The sequence below is a fragment of the Amblyomma americanum genome, chromosome 3, assembly GCF_052857255.1.
Source record: "Amblyomma americanum isolate KBUSLIRL-KWMA chromosome 3, ASM5285725v1, whole genome shotgun sequence".
NCBI classification, from domain to species: Eukaryota; Metazoa; Arthropoda; class Arachnida; order Ixodida; family Ixodidae; genus Amblyomma; species Amblyomma americanum.
This window is the reverse complement of record NC_135499.1, coordinates 147906659-147929629: the sequence shown is the minus strand read 5'-3', so window position 1 is coordinate 147929629 and position 22971 is coordinate 147906659. Positions and strand designations below refer to the sequence as shown.

Genomic DNA, 22971 nt, shown 5'->3' with positions numbered 1-22971 from the left:
ACGCATGTGTGGAAGCACGCGGATATAAAACTTCTGATTCACCGTCTGCCATTGTGGGAAGAACTCGTTGGTGTATGACACCTCTGGCATCAAAAGAAACTATCAGCATCGTCTTTGTTTTGGTTTTCTGTCGCTGCACCTTTCTCGACGCTGGAGAGCTTGTGGACCGCCATTCGGCGCTCTGCCTCTTTGTTTGAGGATTGTATTGAAAACACCATGTTTCATCTTCAGCAATGATGCTGTCGACGAATGCAGCATCCTTCTCTGCCTCGGAGAGCAAATCAGCGCTCATTGATGCCCGCGTGTCCTTCTGGTCCTGTGTGAGGGAGTGCAGCACAAGTCTGGCATTCAGCTTTCGTTTCCCCAAGTTCTCACACAAAATTTGGTGGCATGATGTCATACTAATGTCGAGAGCATCTGATAGCATGCAGACTGTAATGGTGCGGTCTTGCTGTACGATTCCCTTGGTCTGAGCCACGTTGTTTTCATTCCGCGAGGTTGAAGGGCGCCCCTCCCGTGTGTCGTCTTCCAATGACTTTCTGCTTGAAACAATCTTGTGCCACTCGAAATCTTGTGCCCGCGATAATGTCTCATTGCCGTAAGCGTCACGAAGGAGCTCATACGTCTGTGTGGCTGTCTTGCCAAGCTTCACACAGAATTTTATGTTTACACGCTGTTCAAGGTGGACGTCCATCTCCCCACATTCACTCACAGTAAAATGCGCAGACGACTAGTGACAACGTATTTTTGTAGCGATAGCTACATTATGGTAGCTTTCCGAGCCTTTGGCGTGGTGGCGGCAGCGCTGCAACCCTGTGGTGGCGCTGCATCCTGTGGCTGCGCCACCACACTGTCACGTGGTTGGTCACGTGATGCGGAGCAGCTGCTGGCGTCGCGGCGCTGTGGCTGATCACGTGGTTCGTCACGTGGCTGGTCACGTGACCAAGTTCCACTTGGCCAGCTGTAGCTATCGCGTCACTCCAGGTTTAACCAGAGCTAAACCACCGCCAATATTTTTACATGTAGTGCCATCTAGCGGCTGCCACAGCAATCAACATAAATAGCTCAGGTTAGCCCGAAAAGACGGCGCTACACATACGCACCAACACTTGTTTTGGGGAATCATTTCTAGAGAAGAAAATAAATAAGTCTCGGAAACTTTACGGACAAAGGTTGTATATACATAGATCACCGCGCGATATTCTCCTTCGACAGAGCTAAATAGATCATATTTGAATTTCTTCTTGAAGCAGTTTTGGTTTTATAAATCAAACAAAGGTTGTGATGTGTAGTTGACCTGTAGGTCACATGTGGCAAGAAAAGATTGCAACTATTCATATGTCGTTTCATTCCAGCTCTTGAAGCAGGCTGGTTTAAGTGTCATAGTGAATTAAAACTATGTATCAGCATTTATATTGCAAGTTTTTCGTGCTTCACGTGATCTAAAGTTCAACTACACGTTACAGCCACGAATCGGTTGATGACACCAAAATCGAAACAGCATGAAAGAAGAAATTCAATTATAAATTATTTTGCAGTCGAAGGCAAGTACCATGCAGTGTTCCATATATTCAAATGTCTAAAGTATTTGAAAGAAGAAAACACTCATCCAAAATTAGGTGTCTAATGTCCTTTAACCCCCTTTTCACTCTAGACACCTTTCTCGTCCGTTCCCTACTATCTTGGCGCGCCTCAGCTGTTCAATGAGATAGTTACTATGCCTTCTCATATACTCCATTTTTTCCACCTAATGCCTATTCAAGGCATGCAATTTGCAATATCCTTTTCCTGTTGCGCATGATAATCATCTTGATATTAGAAAGCTAAACCATGGTAGAAAGGTCAACACTAATGTTCATCAAACGCTACAAATTGCTGGCCTGCGCTGCTCTAAAGCCATTGAACACTCCTAGAAGGAGCTGTGATGCTAAATTTAGGATTGTTTTTACCCTTTATGGACACACCGAGCAGGTTTAGAATGGTGACTGTTTAACTTGGTACATCATACAAGCATCATTGGTTATATGATTAAAAAATTACGAGCCCAGAAACAGAGGGGCAAGACTTACTGAGGTACTCTATTTATATATACTTATGGTAGGAAATAAGTCATGACAGCAGCGGCAAATGTGCCTCAAAGGAGCCCTACCAGCCAATGGCGTCGACCTATTATCACGATGTTGCAGTTAATCCCATTTCACGGAGGCACTAGCCAGCCACCAGCGCTTTCACTCTATGGTTTTAATTGTGAACCCATGAGAACCTGTAAAAGCCACTGGATGAAGGGCCTTCTTTGAGAATTCACCGCTGCCTTCTTGACACGTATCCGGCTATAGGTGCTCAAGCATTAAGAAAAAAAAATTAAGGTCGTCAGGAAACATAATAACGAATCGCAGGTTGAAACTGAGCTTGCACAGCATACACTAGAACAAAAACATTGCCTGTGTAGCAAGATGCTCATGTACTACATTGCACCACACCATCAGGAGGCTCAACAAATAAGCCCAGAAGGAACGTTTTGTGCAAGTGCACTGGTGCTCCACAAACGAACATGAAGTTAAAAACAATTATTTATTTTCAGAGCGCAATTTTCAGAGGCAGCAAGTGGAACTTGCATAAGCGGCAGTACTGAACTACTGCCCATTTGAGCTTCTAAGTAAAAGCACACATAAATGCCCATGACTAGAAGTCAGGCACGCACAAGCTGGGAAGCAGCACACATTGATGACCGAGGCACATCAGACGCGGTTAGTCTGAGGCTTCTTTCGATGCTCCTTGACGCAATTCATTGTGCAGAACTTGTTCTCGCTGTACTCAAATGGAACTTTTCCAGTAATGTCAATGCCGCACATAAAACAGCGTCTAGAAAGAAAGAAGAAAATACAAAAAAAATTAAGATAGGTCACATTATGCAGTGATGCAGGGGCACTAGCAAAGAAACTTGCATGTAAACTCGATTACTGTATATTGTTGCATATAAGTCTACTCTGAATGCAAGTCGACCCTCCAACTTGCAGCTGTTGCTGGCCAAAAAAAAGTTTACTCCAAATATGAGCGGGCACATGCCCTCAAAGGCTCACTGTGAGATGGCATCACGGTATGTGTGGACGTCAAAGCCATAAACATGCTATGATGCAATCACAATCGCTGTGGTCGAAGACAAATTGAGATCAAAGGCGATAAAAAGGCGCTTGCGCATACATCCCGGCTGACTTGTAGCAAGCCGAAAAGCAATCGAGCCTGCAGCTTTGGATCTGGCATGAAACACGGATGCTCCGGCTCAATGAGATAAGTGAAAGTAAATGAAATTTGGCTCTCGCGTTGCCTGCCACTCGTTTGGGAAAGTGATTGCTAATTACAGTGAACAGGGTAAACTGCATGGAATTGGAATTTTCATTAGTGGAACCAATTTACATACAAAACAGCATTTTTTTACATATAGTGCTTTCATGCATCTTGCCGGAAACGGGCACTGACACGGGGCGCGAACTGCCTACAGCTCAGGCGAAACTAACCTGGACCAAGCATATAGGCCGGCCCCGTGCATAAGTCGACCCCCTATCTCAGATGGCCTTAAGTATATAAACAGAAAAAAAAAAAGGTTGACCTATATGTCACAATATATGGTTACTATGTGGATACTTCATGACATCAAATGATCTGTACACATCACCAACATCATCACCTACAGCCAAACTACGCCCACTGTGGGACAAAGATCTTTCCCCATATCAGTCCAATTAACCCTACCTGGCCTGTGCCAGCTGCGGACACCTTATCCCCGCAAACTTCCTAATGTCATCCGCCCACCTTACTTTCTATTGCCCACTCCTATGCTTGCCTTCTCTTTGAGTCCAGCACTTCATTACCCTTAACAACACCGTCAGTTATCTTGCCATGACATTACATGGCCTGCCCATACCATTCTCTATGATTAATCCTTGTGAGAACTGTGTGGCCCACAACACACTGCATATAGGCACTTTCTTCTGACACATAAGCATCTTTACAAGTCTCCTAAAAAAATTCCATCAAAGAGGTTCCGCACATGTAGCTTTCAAAGGTACACAATATTATGCCGATATTTAATTTGTCTTATAAGCAACAACTATCACAAGTGGCATACAGTTTATTCTCCAAAGAGAATATCAGATTATGTTGTCAGGAGGCTACCTCTGAAGCCAAGTATTACAAGCACATAAATATTGGTACAGAATTCCTGCTCGGATCCGGGCAAGCATGTGTTTGCAAAAATGTATTCAGTATCTAAGACTAATGCAGCACAGAAGTGCAATAGTTCTCTTTAATGCATGTGCTGAAATTCATTTTTTTCGGAACAATGCTCACATAAGTACAACATGGGCTCCATTAGTTTCCAACAGTTGCTTTGCAAACCGTCGTTCAGCGGCCAGTGCCCTCTGAAAAAGAAAAAGAAAACAAAACACGGAAGGCATAAAAAGCACATACTGCAAATTACAGCGTGCATGTACTTTGCATACACAAAGTATGTATATGTGCTAGAAGATGAGTGGATGGTGGATGCCTTAATTTAATAGATCAGAAATGCTTCAGAATTTGCCCTTTCCATCTGGTAGCACTTCACATCCATATGGCAATGATTTCACACATAGTGTTGTAAACATGGAAAGTGATGAGTGAAGAAATTTTTTTGTCCTTTTTGTGAATTAGGTAGTAGGCACATAAATTGCACTACTCAGCAGTCAGGTTTATTCAATGAGAGATGGCATCGAAATGTAGTACCCTAACTGCTAACCCTAATACAACTGCATCTTCTGAAGAAAATGAACAATTATTTTTCTACAAGATATAAAAAATCCAATATGTAACAGGTCCACAGACGCTTGAGATGGCTGCTCCCTCAAGCATCTAGAAGCCTGTTCCAATTTACAACATGCACAGCAGTACTGATACAATGCAATGTCAGCATTTCATGCTTATTCCATGCAACTGCAGGGTAGATTACTGATTAGGTTCATGCATTACAGAAAAGTTTCAATCCTTGTGTGCAGAAGCTCTGCAAGCAACCTACAAGTGCTTGACAACTACATAGGCCTGACATGGAGAAGAAGGCAGACAACAATTAAGGCGATGGACAAGTGTTGCGATGGGCTCGGGTGACATCAGACTATACAAGATTTAGCCAGTCATAAAATTCATTTAATGATACGGAGTGAGGCTTCTTTGCCCCCAGCAACTAAATGCAAAAAATACAACTAGAAAAAAAAAATGTTAATGATGAGCCATTTTAACATGCCCAATAGGCTGGTCCGTTCTATGACAGCTAAAATAAAACCCCCTCGCAGTAAAAATGCAGCCTGAAAATTTCACACCAGTGTTTCGATTAAGCGGCAGTTCAAGTGCGGAGATAGCAGCAGATGTGACTTCATTTTCCTGTGAGATTAATTAACCACCCATGAAAGGGTTGCACTTAGATACAGGTTATTTCACTGGTAAGAACAGAAGTCAACAGTCGAGATAAACTCCTTCACAGCTTTTTTCATAGTTTCTTAAACTATGCAACAAACAAGTTAACTACTATGAGAGGCCAGGTTAATTTAATCAAGCCATGCAAAATAGAATTATGTCAATAACTTTTTTACATGCCATTCAAATGTCCTTGCTTAAAGGTGCCCTGAAACACCTTCCCAGGAGAGTGCAACAACTCACTCAATCCCTGCGCTGTATTGTCATGAACATCTCAGCCAAATAATACACTTCTAAAAGCAGCAGAGGACCCACAATCAACGCGTGAAAGTTCGCAATCCTTTCAGACTACTTTTTCATGCTCGCACCCTCCTCCGTCACATCGCTTCTGCATATAGCAGTTGAGAGATGGCTATTGGTTAAGATTCTTTCAGATGTCAGGCAGCTACCATGGTTGCGGCCAATAAGCAGATAAATGGCCTAGCTCCGGCGGGTCCGGAAACTCCACGCTCGGGGGTGATGCCGGCGGAGGAGCGCCGACCTTTCAGCGTGCAAAAAGTGACGAGAGGAGAAGGAAAGGCACGAAATTCGAAATTTAACTACAGATAACTCAGCTTCTACAAAGCGCATCAAAAAAAATTCATGCTGGAGGATATCGTGAAGCGGCGTCCTTTAACATCACAGGCATACCGCAACTTAAATATTAGAGCCCCTTTCATAGGTCCTTTAATGTCCCATTCTAAAGTTGCCATACTTAACCCACCTTTTCTCTGTCACTCAGTGACAAGAATCTCTGCTTCTCCTGCTCCTCCTGCTGCCTCTGGACTTCAGCGGCTTTCCTTTCCTGCAAAGAGCAAAGAGTTGTCACGTGCAGCATCTAAGGACACAAACACGGACAGCCTAAGAAACAAAAACTTACTTTCAGCTTTTCTCTGTGAAGCCTCCTCTTCTCTCGCTGCTTTTCAGCTTGCTTTTGAGAGCGTTCCCTTTCCATTTCCTCAGTTAATGCGTCTGGAATCTGCATAAATGCATTTACATGTCATTCAGGTCGTCTTTAAGGATTGCCTAGAAGAATGCTGACAAAGAATATTGCAGTTAATATACCATGGCGATTAAATTTTAAACATCCTTTAAATATTAAAAAAAAAATAATCTCAAAGGTGCTAAGAGGTGGCTGCCAACAAGTCACTATTGTAGCTTCAGCATGCAAGCAAACAAAATTTACTATTAATTCATCAATGCGACCAGCTGGTTTACTACTGCTGCAAAAATACTGTCTTTATTTACAAGTTTCAAATGAGCATGTATCAACAGATTAGTATCGCATTTTAGCGACAAAGAAACGACTTTCACTGAAAATTGAGCTTTTTTTTTAAGCTAGAAAAAAAAAATGAAATACAGGTATCGCCGTCACTGGTCAGTTTCACAAGCAAACTGCAATGTGTTGAAAAACTTTTTTTGAAGTGGTGGGGAGAAACACGGCTCAAGGACACGTAAGGTGGCGCACATAACGGGGAGTTGATGCACTGGGTGCTGCTGGCCTAGTGATGCCACTTATAACATTTAGCCTTTAGCAGCACAAACGCATATCCTTCTTGACTTGCTTTCAAAAGACACATAACACAAATAAATTTCACGAGTTCAGAATATACAAGGAATTCGCATTTTTGTAAAAGCAAAGACAAATGCAACTACAAACCCATACCTGTGCAGCACTGTAGTCGTACTTGTCCGGGTGCATGCCCTTGAAATTCCTGAATTCATTCCTTGTCCGTTTGTCAGGGCAAACTGCATAAGGTGTCTGTCCTTTAGCATTCCTGTAAAAAAAAAAAATTAAACAGGGGCTTTAATATGCAAAAGCCATGTCCAGACAGAAACGTCTCACCAGAGACAAGACAAAAATTCCTGTGACTACGTATGCTATTAAAATCAACATGCCAGATTTCATTGATACTTGGTATTTAAAGCTGGCAATAAGCTGAATCAAGAAGGTGTAGGGTACTGAATGTGCAAGGCTGATTCACAACTGCAGTTCCTTTTGAAACATGCAGTTTATTCCCAATACAGTAAAGATTTGCTAACCTTTCTGCAGAAAGCTCAGTAGGTCTACACTCTAGGACTCTTTCAAAATGATTTAAAGACAAGGAGGTGCAAATATTCGAAATTTCAAACAGTTTGCAAGTAGTACTTGCAATCTAATTCGATTCACACTGTACTTTTACTAGTATTCGAAATATTGCAACCTTCTGAACAGTCAGAAATTAACTTCCTATTCATCTGGACTCAGGGCCAAACAAAGTGGAGTTTTCAAACGGCAGCTTCTTGCATTTGTTCGTAATTGCTCATTTGGGCCCATCACGGGGTAACAGTCCGGTGAAATCAATACAAGAGGACTAAGCAGGCCACCTACAAACATTATGTTTGGGGTAGGATTTGCATTTGAAAGCCGGCGCTTGGTTTCAGGCATCGCAAGAAAGTGTGGACGCGATACTCCCTCTCGCCTTGTAGCCCAAGTTGCTGTTCTTGTGCCTGTTTTCGAGCACTCTTGTTGGGTTTTGCCAGCAGTATGGAGTGCCTTGCCCCTCCAATAACAGGCTGCTGACATCACTCTTCCCATGAAAAAGTGAGCGTATATTAACAGTATGTTATATTTAGGTTTTGTTATTCAAGAGAGTGAGGCTACCTTGAACACCTACATTTTTGTTTCCTGACGTATCTGAACGAAATTTTCAGGGCAGGTTCATAGGAAAAACATCTGAAGAACTCCAAATTGTCATAGAGCTGTGCAAGCTGGTTCTCAAATTTCAGAAGTATATCAAAATGGTTCACACAGGTTTCTTATCCCAGGCCTAAAGAATTCGCAACATGTGTTGGCACGGTGAATGTCAATAAGATGATTCCTCAGCAGGCACCTCCAAGCCAGACAGGGCCCTTTTTCAAAATTTCCGTGCTGAAAAATTTTAGCACAGCACTGAATTTAGTGTCACTGATTAAACTTGCATTACCCAAATTTTAATTATTATCACAAATTCCAGACACAACATCTTGAATAAATGAGCTCGTCTTGCCTTCAGAAATTTATTTAGGTGTGAAATAAAAAAACCTGATGGAAATTTGATGAGTGGTTCCAAAGATTCTGCTGGGATGAGCAGTCATTCCAGGAAAAAAATTAATTCTAAGAAAACGGCCCTTGAATTTGAGAAACTAGGAATTCGATAAAGTTGCCGCAAGGCCCGCAATCAAAAGCAATCTGCACACTGACCACAGCACTGCTGCCACTGGCAAAAAAAGTGCACAAATCCCCCCCTTTAAAAAAACGAACCAAGATGGTGGTGCTTGGTTAAGCGGCAGTTGGGGTGTCTTTGGCCCTTGCTCGCGGCTCAGGGCTGCTGTGGCCTGTTATATATTTCAAGTAGCTTCATGACGAATTAGGTGTCGATAAATACAGAAAGGACAGTTTATAACACCTACTGCCGAAATAAGTATACCTCTCCAAAGATAATTTTTCTGCGATTTTTCGCCTTTCAAAAGCTCTGTCCCCTGTTAAAAAATATACACTTTTCCTAAGATATGGTGCCCTCTGGGGAAGTGTGCAGAAACCTTCTACCCAGAAAACAAGCACGTGAGTGATGCAAGTGCGATTCGGTTCCGCCGGGCGACAAGTGCACCTGCAAAGTGGCAAGTGTCTGCTCGACAGCGGCTGCCATCTGTCGCTTGTGCCTGTAACATGAACTGCGCATGTGCAGTAGAAGCTGGTGGTTTGTTAACAGACATTAGTGCTCAAGGAGGAGAGGCACACATGTGCAGAGCAGCAATGTGAAAAAGGCAGATTGTACTTAGTCTATGAAAAAAGCTTATTGCTATAACTACTACACGATTCCCCTTGCTGCTCCCTTAAGTTATTTATTGCCTGGTAGGCCACACATCATCATCATCAGCCCGATTACACCCACTGCAGGCCAAAGGCCTCTCCCATGTCTCTCCAATTAACCCTGTCCTTTGCCAGTTGCGCTATGCCTGCAAACTTCTTCATCTCATCCGCCCACCTAACCTTCTGCCGCTCCCTGCTACGCTTGCCTTCTCTTGGAATCAACTCCGTTATCCTTAAGGACCAACGGTTATCTTGCCTTCACATTACATGCTCTGACGGCAGACGAAAACAAGATCTGGTTGTAATACATGTTTATTTTCATAGCTATGTTTAGTGGTTTGGTTTGGTTTATGGGGGTTTAACATCCCAAAGCAACTCAGGCTATGAGGAACGCCGTATTGAAGGGCTCCGGAAATTTCGACCACCTGGGATTCTTTAACGTGCACTCACGTTGCACAGTACACCAGCCTCAAAAATTTCGCCTCCATCGAAATTTGACCGCCGCGGCCGGAATCGAACCCGTGTCTTTCGGGTCAGCAGCCGAGTGCCACAACCACTATGCCACCGCGGCGGCGTTTAGTGGATAAGTATTCATTTTTGTACAAACCACTTCCATTATTATAGAAAACTATTTGATTCGATTCCCACCTAATTTTTATTATTCATATTTACTTTGAAACCAACAAGACCACTTCTCTATACAGGCTACGCAAAATGCCCAAACTGGAGAACTTCCTCACACGGACTGGGTGCCATTTCTCCACTGCACACAAGGTTTGCATAGCTGGTAGTGACATAGTAACTAGCACGAAAAATCATAACAATACCATAGCTTGCTTTGTTGATGCGGCTAAAGTAAAGCTTTTTTAAATCAACCAGCAGAAACAGACAGAAGCACAATAAAAAGGAGGACAAAGGACGACCGTTGGACGACAACCGAGTTTCACTGAACAATGATGATTGTGGATTTTTGCAGCGCAAGGGCATCTATGGCCAAAGAGCGCCATGGCGCAAGCTATTTTCGATTTCTCAAGGTGAGATCAAAGACCGATTTCCCAAGCATTTCACCCTAAATAAGCCGAGCACCAGACCAGGGGAAGCTTGTACCCATTGTATCACCGGTGGGTACCCGGCGGCACTGGGGAGTTTCACTGAACAAAAATTCACCTCAGCAAGCCATAAAATGCATGTGAAAATGCCAAAGAAACAAAAGCAAGAATGGCACAATTCTCTTTGCTGCCTTTGCATGCGTTGGTTGTCTTGCTTGGGTAATTAAATGTTCCTTCAAATAACATCAGTGGCTGTCCAGCAGTGAGTGTCCCCTTTCCTCTTGTGTCTTGGTATCGTACATGGCGTTTATGTCCTGAAGTTGCGCATGGACTATGAGAGATGCCACAGTGGAAGTCTGCGTATTCATCTCGACCACCTAGGGCCCTTTTACATTCACTGACACCACACAGCGCACGGGTGTGTTTCCATTTCTCCTCCACTGGAATGCAGCCGCCACATCTCGGGTTTGCTCAGCAGTTGAAAGATAGTCACTAAACAACCACACCGGGTGTCTCTTTAGAGTTTGTCTGTTCTTGCTAGTTTGTTTGAAACTCCAAGCACCAAACCAGCTGTCCATAATCTTGCAAGATGAAGCTGCAGGTTCATGTTAGGACACCTGGTCACAGCTTCCACAACATATTGCCAACACTGCTGCGACATTGTGGCTGTGCACAGAAAGTTGCTTCTAACTTTTGAATAACCATCATTGAGGGGAAAATGGGGCCTTCAGGGCCCGAAAATTGCGAAAAAAGAAAAAATCTATTTTTTGAAAATGGCATTTTAGAAATCTACAGCTTATCTCCTAAAAATCTATGAATTCATTCATTTACTGGGTCAGTATTTTTGCTGTAATTCCACTTTATAAGGTGCAAGTGAGCTTATCTGTTTGTGTTTCCTTTTTCTGTCGAAACAAAAATTTTTTGACTGTTTGCTAGTTTACAAGGATATCTTTGCATCTTGAGCAGATATAGGTATAATTTTTATTGCAGCATGCTCCTTAATGATTAAAGTATACAATGCTGGGAACGAATTCCTTGATTTGCACCTGATAATTTTTTGCGCACTCTAATTTAAACTCCTTGTCAACCAGTCCTCCCTACACTGAACTTGAAATAGTTGTAAAATAACTAATATTGGCTTCATCAAAAAAGAACTTCCTGCATTGTATTCCTTGTACTGTATACTATCTAGCCACATGTTAATAATATTTATCTGATCAGTGTTTCTTTTTCTGTTGTTTTTAAACAACAGTGAAAATGTAATATTTTTAAAGCCATTTGACATACCTGAAAAGTGGTCACACATTTGAAATCAGCATTAAAAAATGATTAAGATTGAGCATTTACATTGCATTTAGTCAAAAAATATAGAAAACGTTCCAAGGCCCTTGTCCCCCCTTAAATTGACCAAATATAAAATAAAAAGAGAAAGGAGGGGTCATGCAGACGCACTTGACAGCAGGGTCAGCACCCGCTTCCAAGAGGCACTGGATCAGCTTGAAAGCTGAATGCTTGGCACAGTAGTGAAGCAGCGTCGAGTCCGACGAATCCACGGGACCGTTCAGCAGACGGTGCTCCAACCCGTGGCTGCGCACAACCTCACAGCACGTTGCCACGGACGGAGACTCGGCAGAGTTGCAACGCTCCAGTTTGGCACGAGCTTCCCACTCCACGGCTTTCTCAACGACTGGCGTGGCTTCGGGGTCAGAACCGACGGGACTCAGCAGACAGTACTTGCCTACTGGCGAAGGCACAAAAGAGGCTACAGTGGCGGACGGTGCTGCTTCGGGGATCACGGTGGTCTCTTCGTCTTGTTGAACAACAGTTTTGCACTGCTTTGCACCTGTTCCAGAGATGGACTGCAGGATGGACATCAGTGCTTCCTTGTTGGCAGCCTTGCAGGCGTTGAACAGCGCTGTCTTTAGTGCTCTGAACTCTCGGGGCACTGGATGTCAAAGGAAAGAAATAAGCTACTAGGAAAAAAGCCTGTTTAGCTAAGTTAACCACAAGGCAATGAGTGCCATATTTCTGGGTAGGGGAATGCCTAAATTATTTTGGAGCTCATGGCACCCGACATCTGCAAAACCTCTGGTTCCTGTGAAACCTAGTTAGGGACCCATCGCAGTACAGACTAGCCAGATGAGCAGAAAGCACACAATATACACCTGTTGTCAGCTGCTAATCTCTTACAATTTGACTAAGTAATGCAAGGGCAACATTGGTTCCGTGATTTAAGTACTTTCAAGCTTCATACATAGACTTTATTTTATCGCTCAATGCAACCTGTATTTACCATAATGCCCCATTGCATTCTCTTCTATCTTCACTTGATAGAAACATGAAGGGCTATTGGGCACAAAGGCACAAAGAATAGTGAGAGATGAAATCATCTTCTCGTAATAACTAGCAACATAGCGAACAAAACATTTTTTCAAATGGAAGGAAACAAAAACCCTCACCTGGCTTCTCAGCATGTTCTCCGCCCTTGTGGTCGCCTTTTTTTCTTTTGCGCTTCTTCTTGCGAGGTTTCCTTGTTCCAGCGAACTCTCTCAAGTCACCAAGGTCAATGACTTCTGCGGACACTTCCCAATTCACGGTGGCATCAGAATCTGAACCAGAGTCATCCTCTGTCTTGTCCTCTGGGAACTCCAAGGTCCCTAAACACAGAGACAGAAAGGGAAAAAAAAAAGTTCTTTCTACCAATGCTGGCTAGCAGTCAGCAGGTATTTGGCAGTGAATTACTATGAGAGAAAGACAACCAACTGAACATTTGGAAAATTTGCCCATATGTCTGCAAATGTTGGACAAGACTATTACAACAAATCACCCACCCACCCACTCACCTAACTCTACCTTTCACAAGTTCCCACCATCCCGTCTATCTCCACAAGGCCTCAACCCATGCGACACTAAGGCAGCATCAGAACAAAAACGATACAACGAAATCGAATTTATGGACGCAATGGGAAAGTCAGGTGCCCTCCGAAAGCAACACCCACTAGCTACCTTCCCCACCCCAACTTTGGTTCATATCTGTGGCAATTCTCTCATGATGCCTTTTTTAAACACACCAAAAAGTGAGCCAGGATTTACTGTGCCGGGCTTCCAGTTCCAGGTTTCAGCGTTAAAGAAAAAATATTTACAACTACAACTCACCGACAAGCTGGCTTTTTGGTGCTTGCGTGCTGCATGGTGGCATAGGCAATGAAGAAATTAGTGGGTCCTCAGCAAGAGAAACATTTTCAAGCTTTGAAGTGACATCATTGCCGGCCACTGCTGTTGCTGCCGCTGATTTAGCAGCATCTGGTCCCGTTTCTACAGATTTTCCCAATTTCTTGGTCCCGATATTCAGCTTGGGTGACACTGGGGTGCGTCCCTTCAGTTCCGCTTCACTGCCTGAGTGAAAGCAACAAGAGAAAAGAGCTGTGACTTGAGCATAAGAAAGGTTAGTCACGTGAAATGAAATCGGACTCCATCCTATAGGTTCACTACAATGTCCCATCAATTGCACTGAGAAACTCCACAATGAAGCTTGTATGCACCCTATATAATATGCGGCCAAAAAGCACAATAGCACCTGTTCATTTCGACAAGTTTGTAGACAAGGATGAGTACTCTGCACAGACATACAATCCCTTACAACAAGGTGTAGCGCCCCCTTTCAAACCTTTCTTTGCGGCACACGCATTCCTCAAAGTCCTTGCAACCCCCCTAAATGTAGGTTAAAATGCGTACACACATCAAGCCTTGCTGACACACTGTGCTTTTCTGGCTTACCATTGGATTAGCACTTCCAACATGTATAAACAAGAAAGCAATAACAAAATCAAATTACACTGAAATGTAATGGACATATAACTCTCGAACTCCATGTCACAGTCTAATGCTTATGCCAGATCTGAAGTGACAGTATATTTACCAACAGGAAAACCCCACGGTTTAGAAAAAGGCCCTGTAATGAAAATTTCGTAGCAATTAAAATTAGTGTAAAAATGTATTCAGCATAGGCAACTTGTGCCATCTCCCACAAAGCTTTAGTTCTTCTTTTCCGCAAACTGACTTGATTTGCTTCACATTTCACTGTAACAAGCTGTCCTCAGCCCTCCTGGCATTCTTGGGATGCATACTCTGGTTTCAAACACTGATTTTCAGTGCAAGCCTGCTAGAGTGTGCTGTGTGTGCAACTATGTGTGCTAAAGTGTGCAACTTGGTTTACAGCTTATGACAAGTAAAAGGTGCCATGCATCAAGTACGGTGCTTGTTGTCCTTCCTAAATCATTATATCTTTAGTGCTATTTTCCCTTGTAACATGCTATCTCCCATTTCCTCAAGCAGTTTCATTTCTGCATATGACTTCTCTTTCTTTGAACCTGTGCTCACTGCTGTAAGGGCATGGCAAGGTCTAGAGTTTAAAGTATCAATTAACCAGTAGATAACTACTATTAATCAAATAAGCTTCCACTGCTCACCGAAGCACTCGACAGTGCACAACATCCGGTGAACCCGGAGCAGCTCTTTGTAGGTGGCCCGGTTGGTGGGGAATGGGATTGGCCGCATCCGTGGGTCCGACTTGCGAAAGGGCGGGTTCTTACCCGAGAACAGCACTGCCCGATTAGCCCCTGGGGCACGGTAGAACACAGCTGAGCATTTCTGGAGCTCCTCAGACCATGACTGAAGGAGATCCTGGATATCCTGTATGGACAAAGTAGGCACGAGTGAGAATGGGCAGTACATCGGTAATGACAAGAGGGATATAAAGGACACAAAACTGCCCAAAGTTGTCAAAAAGCTAGTGTTGATAAAAGCATATGCACTTGTCTCACCAGCTGGCTAAAAACGGAAGACTTCTTTTGCTTTGCTTTTCTGTGGGTGCATTAAGAGAGCAGAACACCCAGCATCCATAAAAAAAGGAAACAAATTTCGACAACAATTACCCTGGTAAAAGATATGACGAGCACATAAGGACCACTGTATTACAAGCCATGTAAAACCGCCTTGCTCAAGTTTCTCAAAGAATTTATGAAGCTATTACACAAGGGAGCATAGGTTTTTCCTCTGTACAGCATTGGTGCGTGGAGAACCAACTCTAAAGCAAAGCAGTGCAGTAAACCAGGGCCTAGGTAAGCATAGTTTTCCATGAAAACACAGAGCACAGTTTCACATTTTAAACATGGGGCAGGTAGCAGCAAAGGTACCATGCCTACTTATCTGAAGGAAGGTACAGGGAACCTGTTCGGTGAACACGAAGTTGCCTGAAAATTTTTATCAATGTCAAAGGCCGATGAACATTGGACACCAGAGAATGTAACCTGCTACTTCAAAACTGCTAACCAGAAACAGAGTGCAAGCTCTATGCAGAAGTGCATAATGCTCAAAGGGATGCCACACACACGCTCCCGAGAAAGCAGTTTTTTTCTCGAGAATCAGTGTAGATAAGATGCTAACGCAGATTTGACCCATGCTAAGGAAATCGTTCTTGCAGGCTACCCATGAAAAGACAGCTGATCATTCCTATGTTGCCTGACAAATGAGAAGATTCAGTGTTTATACTGACAGAACTGCATTAATAATTTCCACTTTCTTGCAAGGAACTGCCTGTGCCTGCATGATTTCCAGTTCCTATAAAGCATGTCACAAAGGGAAATTACGCTCTGAATAAGTCTGATTGCCCCTGCAAGACCTTGCATCAGCAGGTTGGCCAGAATTTGAACGTCTGGCCAACCTTTAGCAATGGATAGGTTTGGTTTGGTTTATGGGGTTTAACGTCCCTAAGCGACTCAGGCTATGAGGGACGCCGTAGTGGAGGGCTCAAGATAATTTAGACCAACTAGGGTTTTTTTAACGTCCAATGACATCGCACAGAACACGGGCCTCTGGCATTTTGCCTCCATTAAAATGAGACCAAAACTGCCGGGATTGAACCCGCATCTTTCAAGTCAGTAGCCAAGCACCATAACCCACTGATCCACCAGAGCAGATACTTTAGCAATGAATAAGCATGAATAAAACATGCACATTTGCACATTTAAAAAATAAGCATCTTGGTAAACACCAAAATGCAAAACGACATAACATAAAATGTTTGATAGCCTCCGTCCATTTCCTTCTTTTATCCCTTCTTCTCCTAGGGCAGGTTCAATGTCCACTGAATCAATTGTCGTCAGACTCAAGGGGGATCAGCCAGTGCCACAAACCGATTTTCAATGAACACTGAAATCAATGGGGATCAAATCCATGGAGGTTTGTGAATGGCCACTGGAATCTGAAGGGCCCTTGAGAACAGCCTCACATACTCCTCATAGATTGAAAAACAAGATATAAAAAAGTAAAATAAACAAACAAAATCATTTTGCTTTAATTATAAAATTTCAAATCATGTTAACTTATTCACCAACTACAGTAAAACACCCATAATTCGAACTCGGTTAATTCAAAATCCCAGATAATTCGTAGAATTTCTACAGTTCCGTAATTGCTAACGTAAATTATACCGGTTAATTTACACATCTGGGTTGCTATGCGGGAATGCGTGGTCCTGATTTCGGTGCAAACCCGCTGAAGTGACGGCCCCTGGGAGCCTGGTGCTGCAAAGCAACGCCGATTCTTGATATGAGAAGCGCCCCAGCACCAGTGCTCGTAACATGTCTAGAGTACAAAAAGCTGGGCGAACTGGTTTGAATTTGTCATACTGTAAGAGCGCGAAAGGCAGGAGACAAGAAAGAGGCAAAATACCGCACTCATAGCATTCAGCGCAAGAACTTCATAAACAGTGCTGTGTCTGTTGTCTTTTGCGCTGTTATGGTATGGCCCTCAACACAAAAACCAGTCCATGGTATGGCTTGCAGACTGCTAAAGCGCGCTTACAGAGGAGATGTGATTCACTGCAATGTAGCATGGCATAATTTTCAATATCACATAATCGCGGCACTTCAAGGCACGGCCAGGCTGAAGGCGGTGCATGTCAAGGCAGCGTCTAGAGGAAGCACTGGCATCGAGGCACCATAGCAGCGTCAGTGCATCCTTTCTGGCTCTGCGCCCGTGAAGGATTGAGTGTGCGTTTGACTGTGGCCTGCACCGTTTCTTTTCAGTGTGCCGTGGTCAGGGAGGTAGGTTACCTGGACCTCTGATTTTAATCACAAAGTTCTTCCAGTAAGGGCAGTGCATTTCCAAAACGAAATTTCTTGAACGGGTCCTATGTTTTTTTGCAGTGTTCATTTAAGGCAGAGGCCCTACAGTTTGATCACTGTGGCCATTCCTCTTAACCCTTTGAGGGTTTTTTGCCGTACATGTACAGTGGCAGATTTCTGCCCAACGGAGTTTTTGTCGTACGAGAGCGGTTCTGACCTTGTGTTTGAAATTTCGCGCCATACTCATAATACAAGCTCACTGGAAGGTGCTGCCACCTCCTATGACTTATAAGAAGCGTTAGAAAATTGCTTATGCTACCTTCTTGCAGAGAAAAAGAGAGCAGATTTCGATCTTCAACATGTCGTGCAGTTTGTGGTGACGCGCTTCTGTGGTTTCGGTTTCTCCTCATGATCGCAACGGAGATGAGCGAAAGTTGATTGTCATCGACCAATTGGCACTCTCTTGCAGAGGCTGGCGAAAGTTTATTTCCATCTTTATTGATGCTGTCCATCTTCGATGAGGTTACCCAGTATCACGAAAGCGCGACCCATGGAGGTCTGGGCACTCAACACCCAGACCTCTCTGGATCGTGTTTTTTGTAACGATAGGTAACTTTGACCAGCAAAAACTAAATAACAACTAACTGCAGCTCAAATATTTGCATGCTTGCACACTAAATAGGCATAATCCACAAATGTGCAAAATACGCTTACGTTTTAACTAGACCAAAGCTATTGAGCCTCCAATATGTGTCATTTTTGATCTTTTGCAGAGTGCCAGTTCTAAATAGCTATCCACTGGAGCCAAAAGCACTCCTTATTTACCAAGATTAACAATTTACTTAAATGCTGAGACAGCAGCCCTCTTTTTATTGTAGTAGTTTTTCCAAAAAATGCCATGCAATCAGGCAAGTTGAACAAAAGTATTTTTTAATGCATTCTGTTTTTTGCTCACTCTGCTTGTGTGAAGAATAGTTGGTTACAGTCGCCCACTGACTTTTTGGACTCTGAGGGACCCGGAAAATGGTCCGAATACACAAACAGTCCGAAAATGCTGTGACCTCCAAAAAATAACTTTTCTGCGAAAAATCGGGGCAACGACGCTCCCAACGATGCTCGCGAAGACCGAGAAGTAACCATGGAGGTAACCCACGGGAAGACAAGATGCGAGCAGAAGTGAGCGCCTCCAAATGCACTCCCCCCCCAACTGTTTGCTGCCCCAAACTGCGAGTGGTATTGTCCAAGCCGAGGCAGATGCTTCAGCTGTCCCACTGTACCATTTTCAATGTGATCATGCGCTCCTTGTAAGCCACCTCGATGGCAACAGAGAGCATCGCATTACCTCGAATGGTAACGATGGAGAACAAATAGCCAAACCTATCCAAGCCAGTCCGTCCGATTCACTCCGTCAGTGCCCGCCAATTCCGCTTAAATCCAAGATGGCACCTTTAACGGCAGCAGACAACGGGTTGTTTGCGACAGCGATGGCCGCTTGCATCTATATTAAGCCAAAATAACAAACTTTCGGTTGAAAAAAGATCTCCACAATATTGTTGGTACCTATTCTAGTCCAAAAAATCGAACCTTTAAGACTCCACAAAGTCTGAAATATCAGTCGTGAAAATGCACAAGTTCCTATGAGGTGCATGAGAGTTGCTCTGTGAAGTCCGGAATATCGCGCCAGTCTGAATTACTGGAGTTCGAAAAATCGGTTGGCTGCTGTATTAGCAATGCATATCATTAGAAAGTAAATGCATTTCTCTTTCTAACAAATTAGAACTTGTAGTTACACTGCAAACAGGAGCGTCACAGTTATCGCACAAACATTGTGCAAAATGGCCACTGGCCGAAGGAGCATTGGAAAAGTCTCAATTCAAAAACCCAGTTAATTCAAATAATTTTTTCCGGTACCAATGACTTAAAGAAAGTTAAATGATTTAATGAGGTTTAACTGTAAGCAATTTTTTATTCAGTAGTTGAAATAACAGCTCTGCAGACTGTTTAAGATGCAAACAAGCCAATCCTGCTTTTGTTGTGCTCCGTTTCTCAGCGTTTCGCTTGTTTTTGCCTCTTAGCACGCTTTGTGAGGACTGATAACAAGCGCTGCAATGATAGTAGCTATGAGCACAGCGAAGACAGTCTGGATGGTAACTGGTCTGTGACACCTTCACCCAACGAAAAATGAATTATTCTGAAATTAATTGCGCACCACCACCCATCGTCCTTCCGCTATCAGTGTCCATGGACCATGCCAAAGTGTGAGGTATACAGTAAAACCCTGCTATAGTAAACTCGGATATAGTAAAGTGAAGCTGCGGTCCCATTTCGCCTTCCATAGACGACTACATTTTTTTTTAATCATTTAGAGTAAACATTTTTTTTACAACAAACGGCTTTACTAAAGGGGGTCTGGCCATAGCGACGTACTCCTCACAAAATGATGACATCGCGCCACGTGCAAAATCATGGATCGCGAGGCCAGTGCTTGGAGGCAAATGGATACTGAAGAGGATAAAAGGGCGTTTTTGAGATGACTTCACCACCAAGCTCACGAGCACGGGGAGAAGCCAGCTTTTCAAAGACCTTGGGGCTATGAGGCAAAGTGCGCTGCGCATACGAAAAAAAAAAGAAGTAAAGCTTGCTGTGAACGCAGAAAGAAGGAAGCGTGGTTTGCGAAAAAGGAAAGCTGGTAAAAGTGGAATGATGAGTCGAGAAGGGAAGAAAGGAGCAAACGTTCACAGCAGGGCAGCGGCGGCACTGTGTGGGCAGTTTTGTTGCGCTAGACTGTGTCACGTGCGTTTCTTAACTAGTATTGGCTCTTAAATGATGCTGAGACTGCGGAAGATGATGCCGTGTTCACGCAATGTTTTGGTTTACATACTGGCATTATATTCGTGCAAATGCAGTACTTCCACAAAATGTAAATGAAATCCCAAATGTGGTAACATAAAATGTGATAACTGAAAATAAATAATCACATAAAGGGTCGATAGCAGAAGGATAGAAGGTATTTCCAAGTTTTTCTTTTATAAGCCTACATTCAGTATTTAGTAGGCAGCCAGAGAGCATCCTCAAAGCCATGCCATCAGCAACAACTGATATAGTTTGGTATACAGTTTATGGGGTTTAACGTCCCAAAGCGACTCAGGCTACAAGGGACGCAGTAGTGAGGGGTTCCGGAAATTTCGACCACGTGGGGTTCTTTAAGCTGTACTGACATCACACAGTACACGGGCATCTAGAATTTTGCCTCTATCGAAACTAGACTGCCGCGGCTGGGATCAAATGAGCATCTTTTATGTCAGCAGCCGAGTGCCATAACCACTGAGCCACAGCGGCGGCTACAAATGATATAAGTAAAGACCCTGACAAAATAAAGTCTTTTGCTGGTCCGAGTAACTTTACTATTGAACGGTTCTACTGTACAGCTTTTTCCTAGCAACTTTCAATTAAAAATAGGTCTTATTTCAATACGTGACTTGTGGTTTGTGGCGTCATTCAATATTTTTATTACATGCCACTGCGCCTAGCGCCATCTGTTAGATCACACTCTCACTACTCAGAGATCACTGAAATTCACAGTGCGGGAGCTATGTGTCTTGAAGAACCTAGAAAATTTCAATGGCCACTAAACCAGCGGGCATTGAGATTGCACATGTGACAAGGGTGTAAGATGGTTGCACCTTTCCTTGCTACAATCCCACACCCTCCCTCCTCCTCATGATGAATTGCCATGCTCAGTATTGATAAAGTGTCCTGTATGGGGCAACTGCACACTACCAAAAGTCCCTCGACAAATGAAGACAGCCAAGACGAAACTCACCCTCACTAGCGTCATCTCATTGTGCCGACGAAGGCTAGCGCCAGCGGACTTGGGCTGCATGCCTTTCTGTTTGCCGTCCCTGCCAGACTGGGAGCCCCCTTGCTTGGCACGCACCGTGTAACTGTGGAATGTCTTGTGCAGCAGTGGCTCCGACCTGAACAGAAGGCCAAAGATGTCACTAATAATTACGGTCCCTAATGCAAAACACTTTCATGGTGCATTTTATATTTTATGAATTTGGCATAGCAACACTGAAGTTTCAATGAAGCACTCAACTAACTAGCATTCTTTGTAATGTAATTTTTTTGTTTTCTGCACATCTTAAAATGTCAGTAACCTTGTAATTTGCTAGCTGGAATCTCTCACTATAGTGCAGCATTCTTTGCTGTAGCTGTCTTGTCGTCGTTCTCTAGACTGTTGCTTATTCTTTTCTTACTGCTTCCTCTCATTAAAAAAAAAAGAAAAGGACACTAGCAACAACCCTTGCCAAGAGTAGCAGACCCTGCCAATTCGATGGCTGGCCTCTCCCTATCTCATTAAAGCTTTTCCCTCATTCCCCCAAGGTGAATGAATTTGATATATACATAAGGGGCCCATGTGGTTTGAAGCGAGTTGGAATCAACAAGGGCTGCTAGTATGCATTAGGAAATCAGTGATGTAAATTCATGCCTGCTCGTAAGACGGAAAGGCTGCACCCTTCTCAATCTTTACATATATGACACCTCAAACATATGCCAGCTGCTGAATGTTTGTCACCAGGTGTAAAATAAGATTGAGTTATTCATGAAATAAAGGCACAGAGTACCATGAATATCACCATTACAAAAAATTAGCCTGTTAAAGTAAAGCTAAGCAATGGCTGAACACAACAGGAACATAATGTTGTGCCACCAGAGAAAAGGAATGCAGGAAATTACTAGTGCTCAACACACTGAAGCAGCACGATGTTGGAAAATGAATGCTGCCTTTGATGCTCAGTGCTTTGGACTCATTTCCAGTGTAAATCCACATCCATGAGGCCAGCAATGTCTACCTTTGGTTAGCAATGTATCCTTACTTAATACACACAGCCGTATATTTAGTTCACCAAGCTGCAATATGTCTTTCATAGTGTTCACAATACTATCCAAAGTTTATTGTGTCTCGATTTCCCCATCTCTAGCAATCCCTTTTGAAAGCTAGGACATCACGCAATTTCCACTCACAATCAAATTTATTGTTTCCCTTTTATAACATTCTAACTATGTGCAACACTCCCCTAATTTAGTGAGCTTACAATGTGTATCATGACAAAACTCGAACACTGGAAGCATGAAACTATTATGCCATCAAAGTGCCTGCTATATTAGGAGGTCTACCTAACAGCAAGTCCATCCAATTTGTCTGAGGAAGCAGGTTTTCCGGATTGTGGAACATCGAACTCCCTCTTGTGTTGGCCCTCCTGAACAACTCTAGCATGCCCTGCTGCCTGGTCAGCTCTCTTGCGGCTAGCCACAGCCAAGAGTGCCACAGCAAGAGAAAGCAGTACCCGTTGAACACTGCCGCCGCAAAGTGTCCGCCGCCTACCATGAGCACAGCCCACTGCATCTGCCGCGGGACATCCTCAATAGCTGAGATCAGCTGTGCACAGGTTTCTGGGGCTCCCTGCAGAAAATA

General features: G+C 43.5%; 1 protein-coding gene across 1 annotated transcript in view; it reads right to left on the bottom strand.

Moving 5' to 3' along the window:
* Nucleotides 1–2552: 2552 nt before the first annotated feature.
* Nucleotides 2553–22971, bottom strand: part of LOC144125145 (tRNA endonuclease ANKZF1-like) — a 31962-nt gene continuing 11543 nt past the window's right edge. Inside the window, exons 7-17 of the mRNA XM_077658264.1 lie at nt 22844–22955; nt 21316–21469; nt 14835–15057; nt 13522–13761; nt 12825–13022; nt 11818–12310; nt 7151–7262; nt 6365–6463; nt 6209–6289; nt 4348–4418; nt 2553–2862 (exon numbers count right to left, since the gene is read on the bottom strand). Of these exons, the coding sequence (XP_077514390.1) occupies nt 2739–2862; nt 4348–4418; nt 6209–6289; nt 6365–6463; nt 7151–7262; nt 11818–12310; nt 12825–13022; nt 13522–13761; nt 14835–15057; nt 21316–21469; nt 22844–22955 (1907 nt within the window). The 3' untranslated portion in view covers nt 2553–2738. The remainder of the gene's footprint in view (nt 2863–4347; nt 4419–6208; nt 6290–6364; nt 6464–7150; nt 7263–11817; nt 12311–12824; nt 13023–13521; nt 13762–14834; nt 15058–21315; nt 21470–22843; nt 22956–22971) is intronic.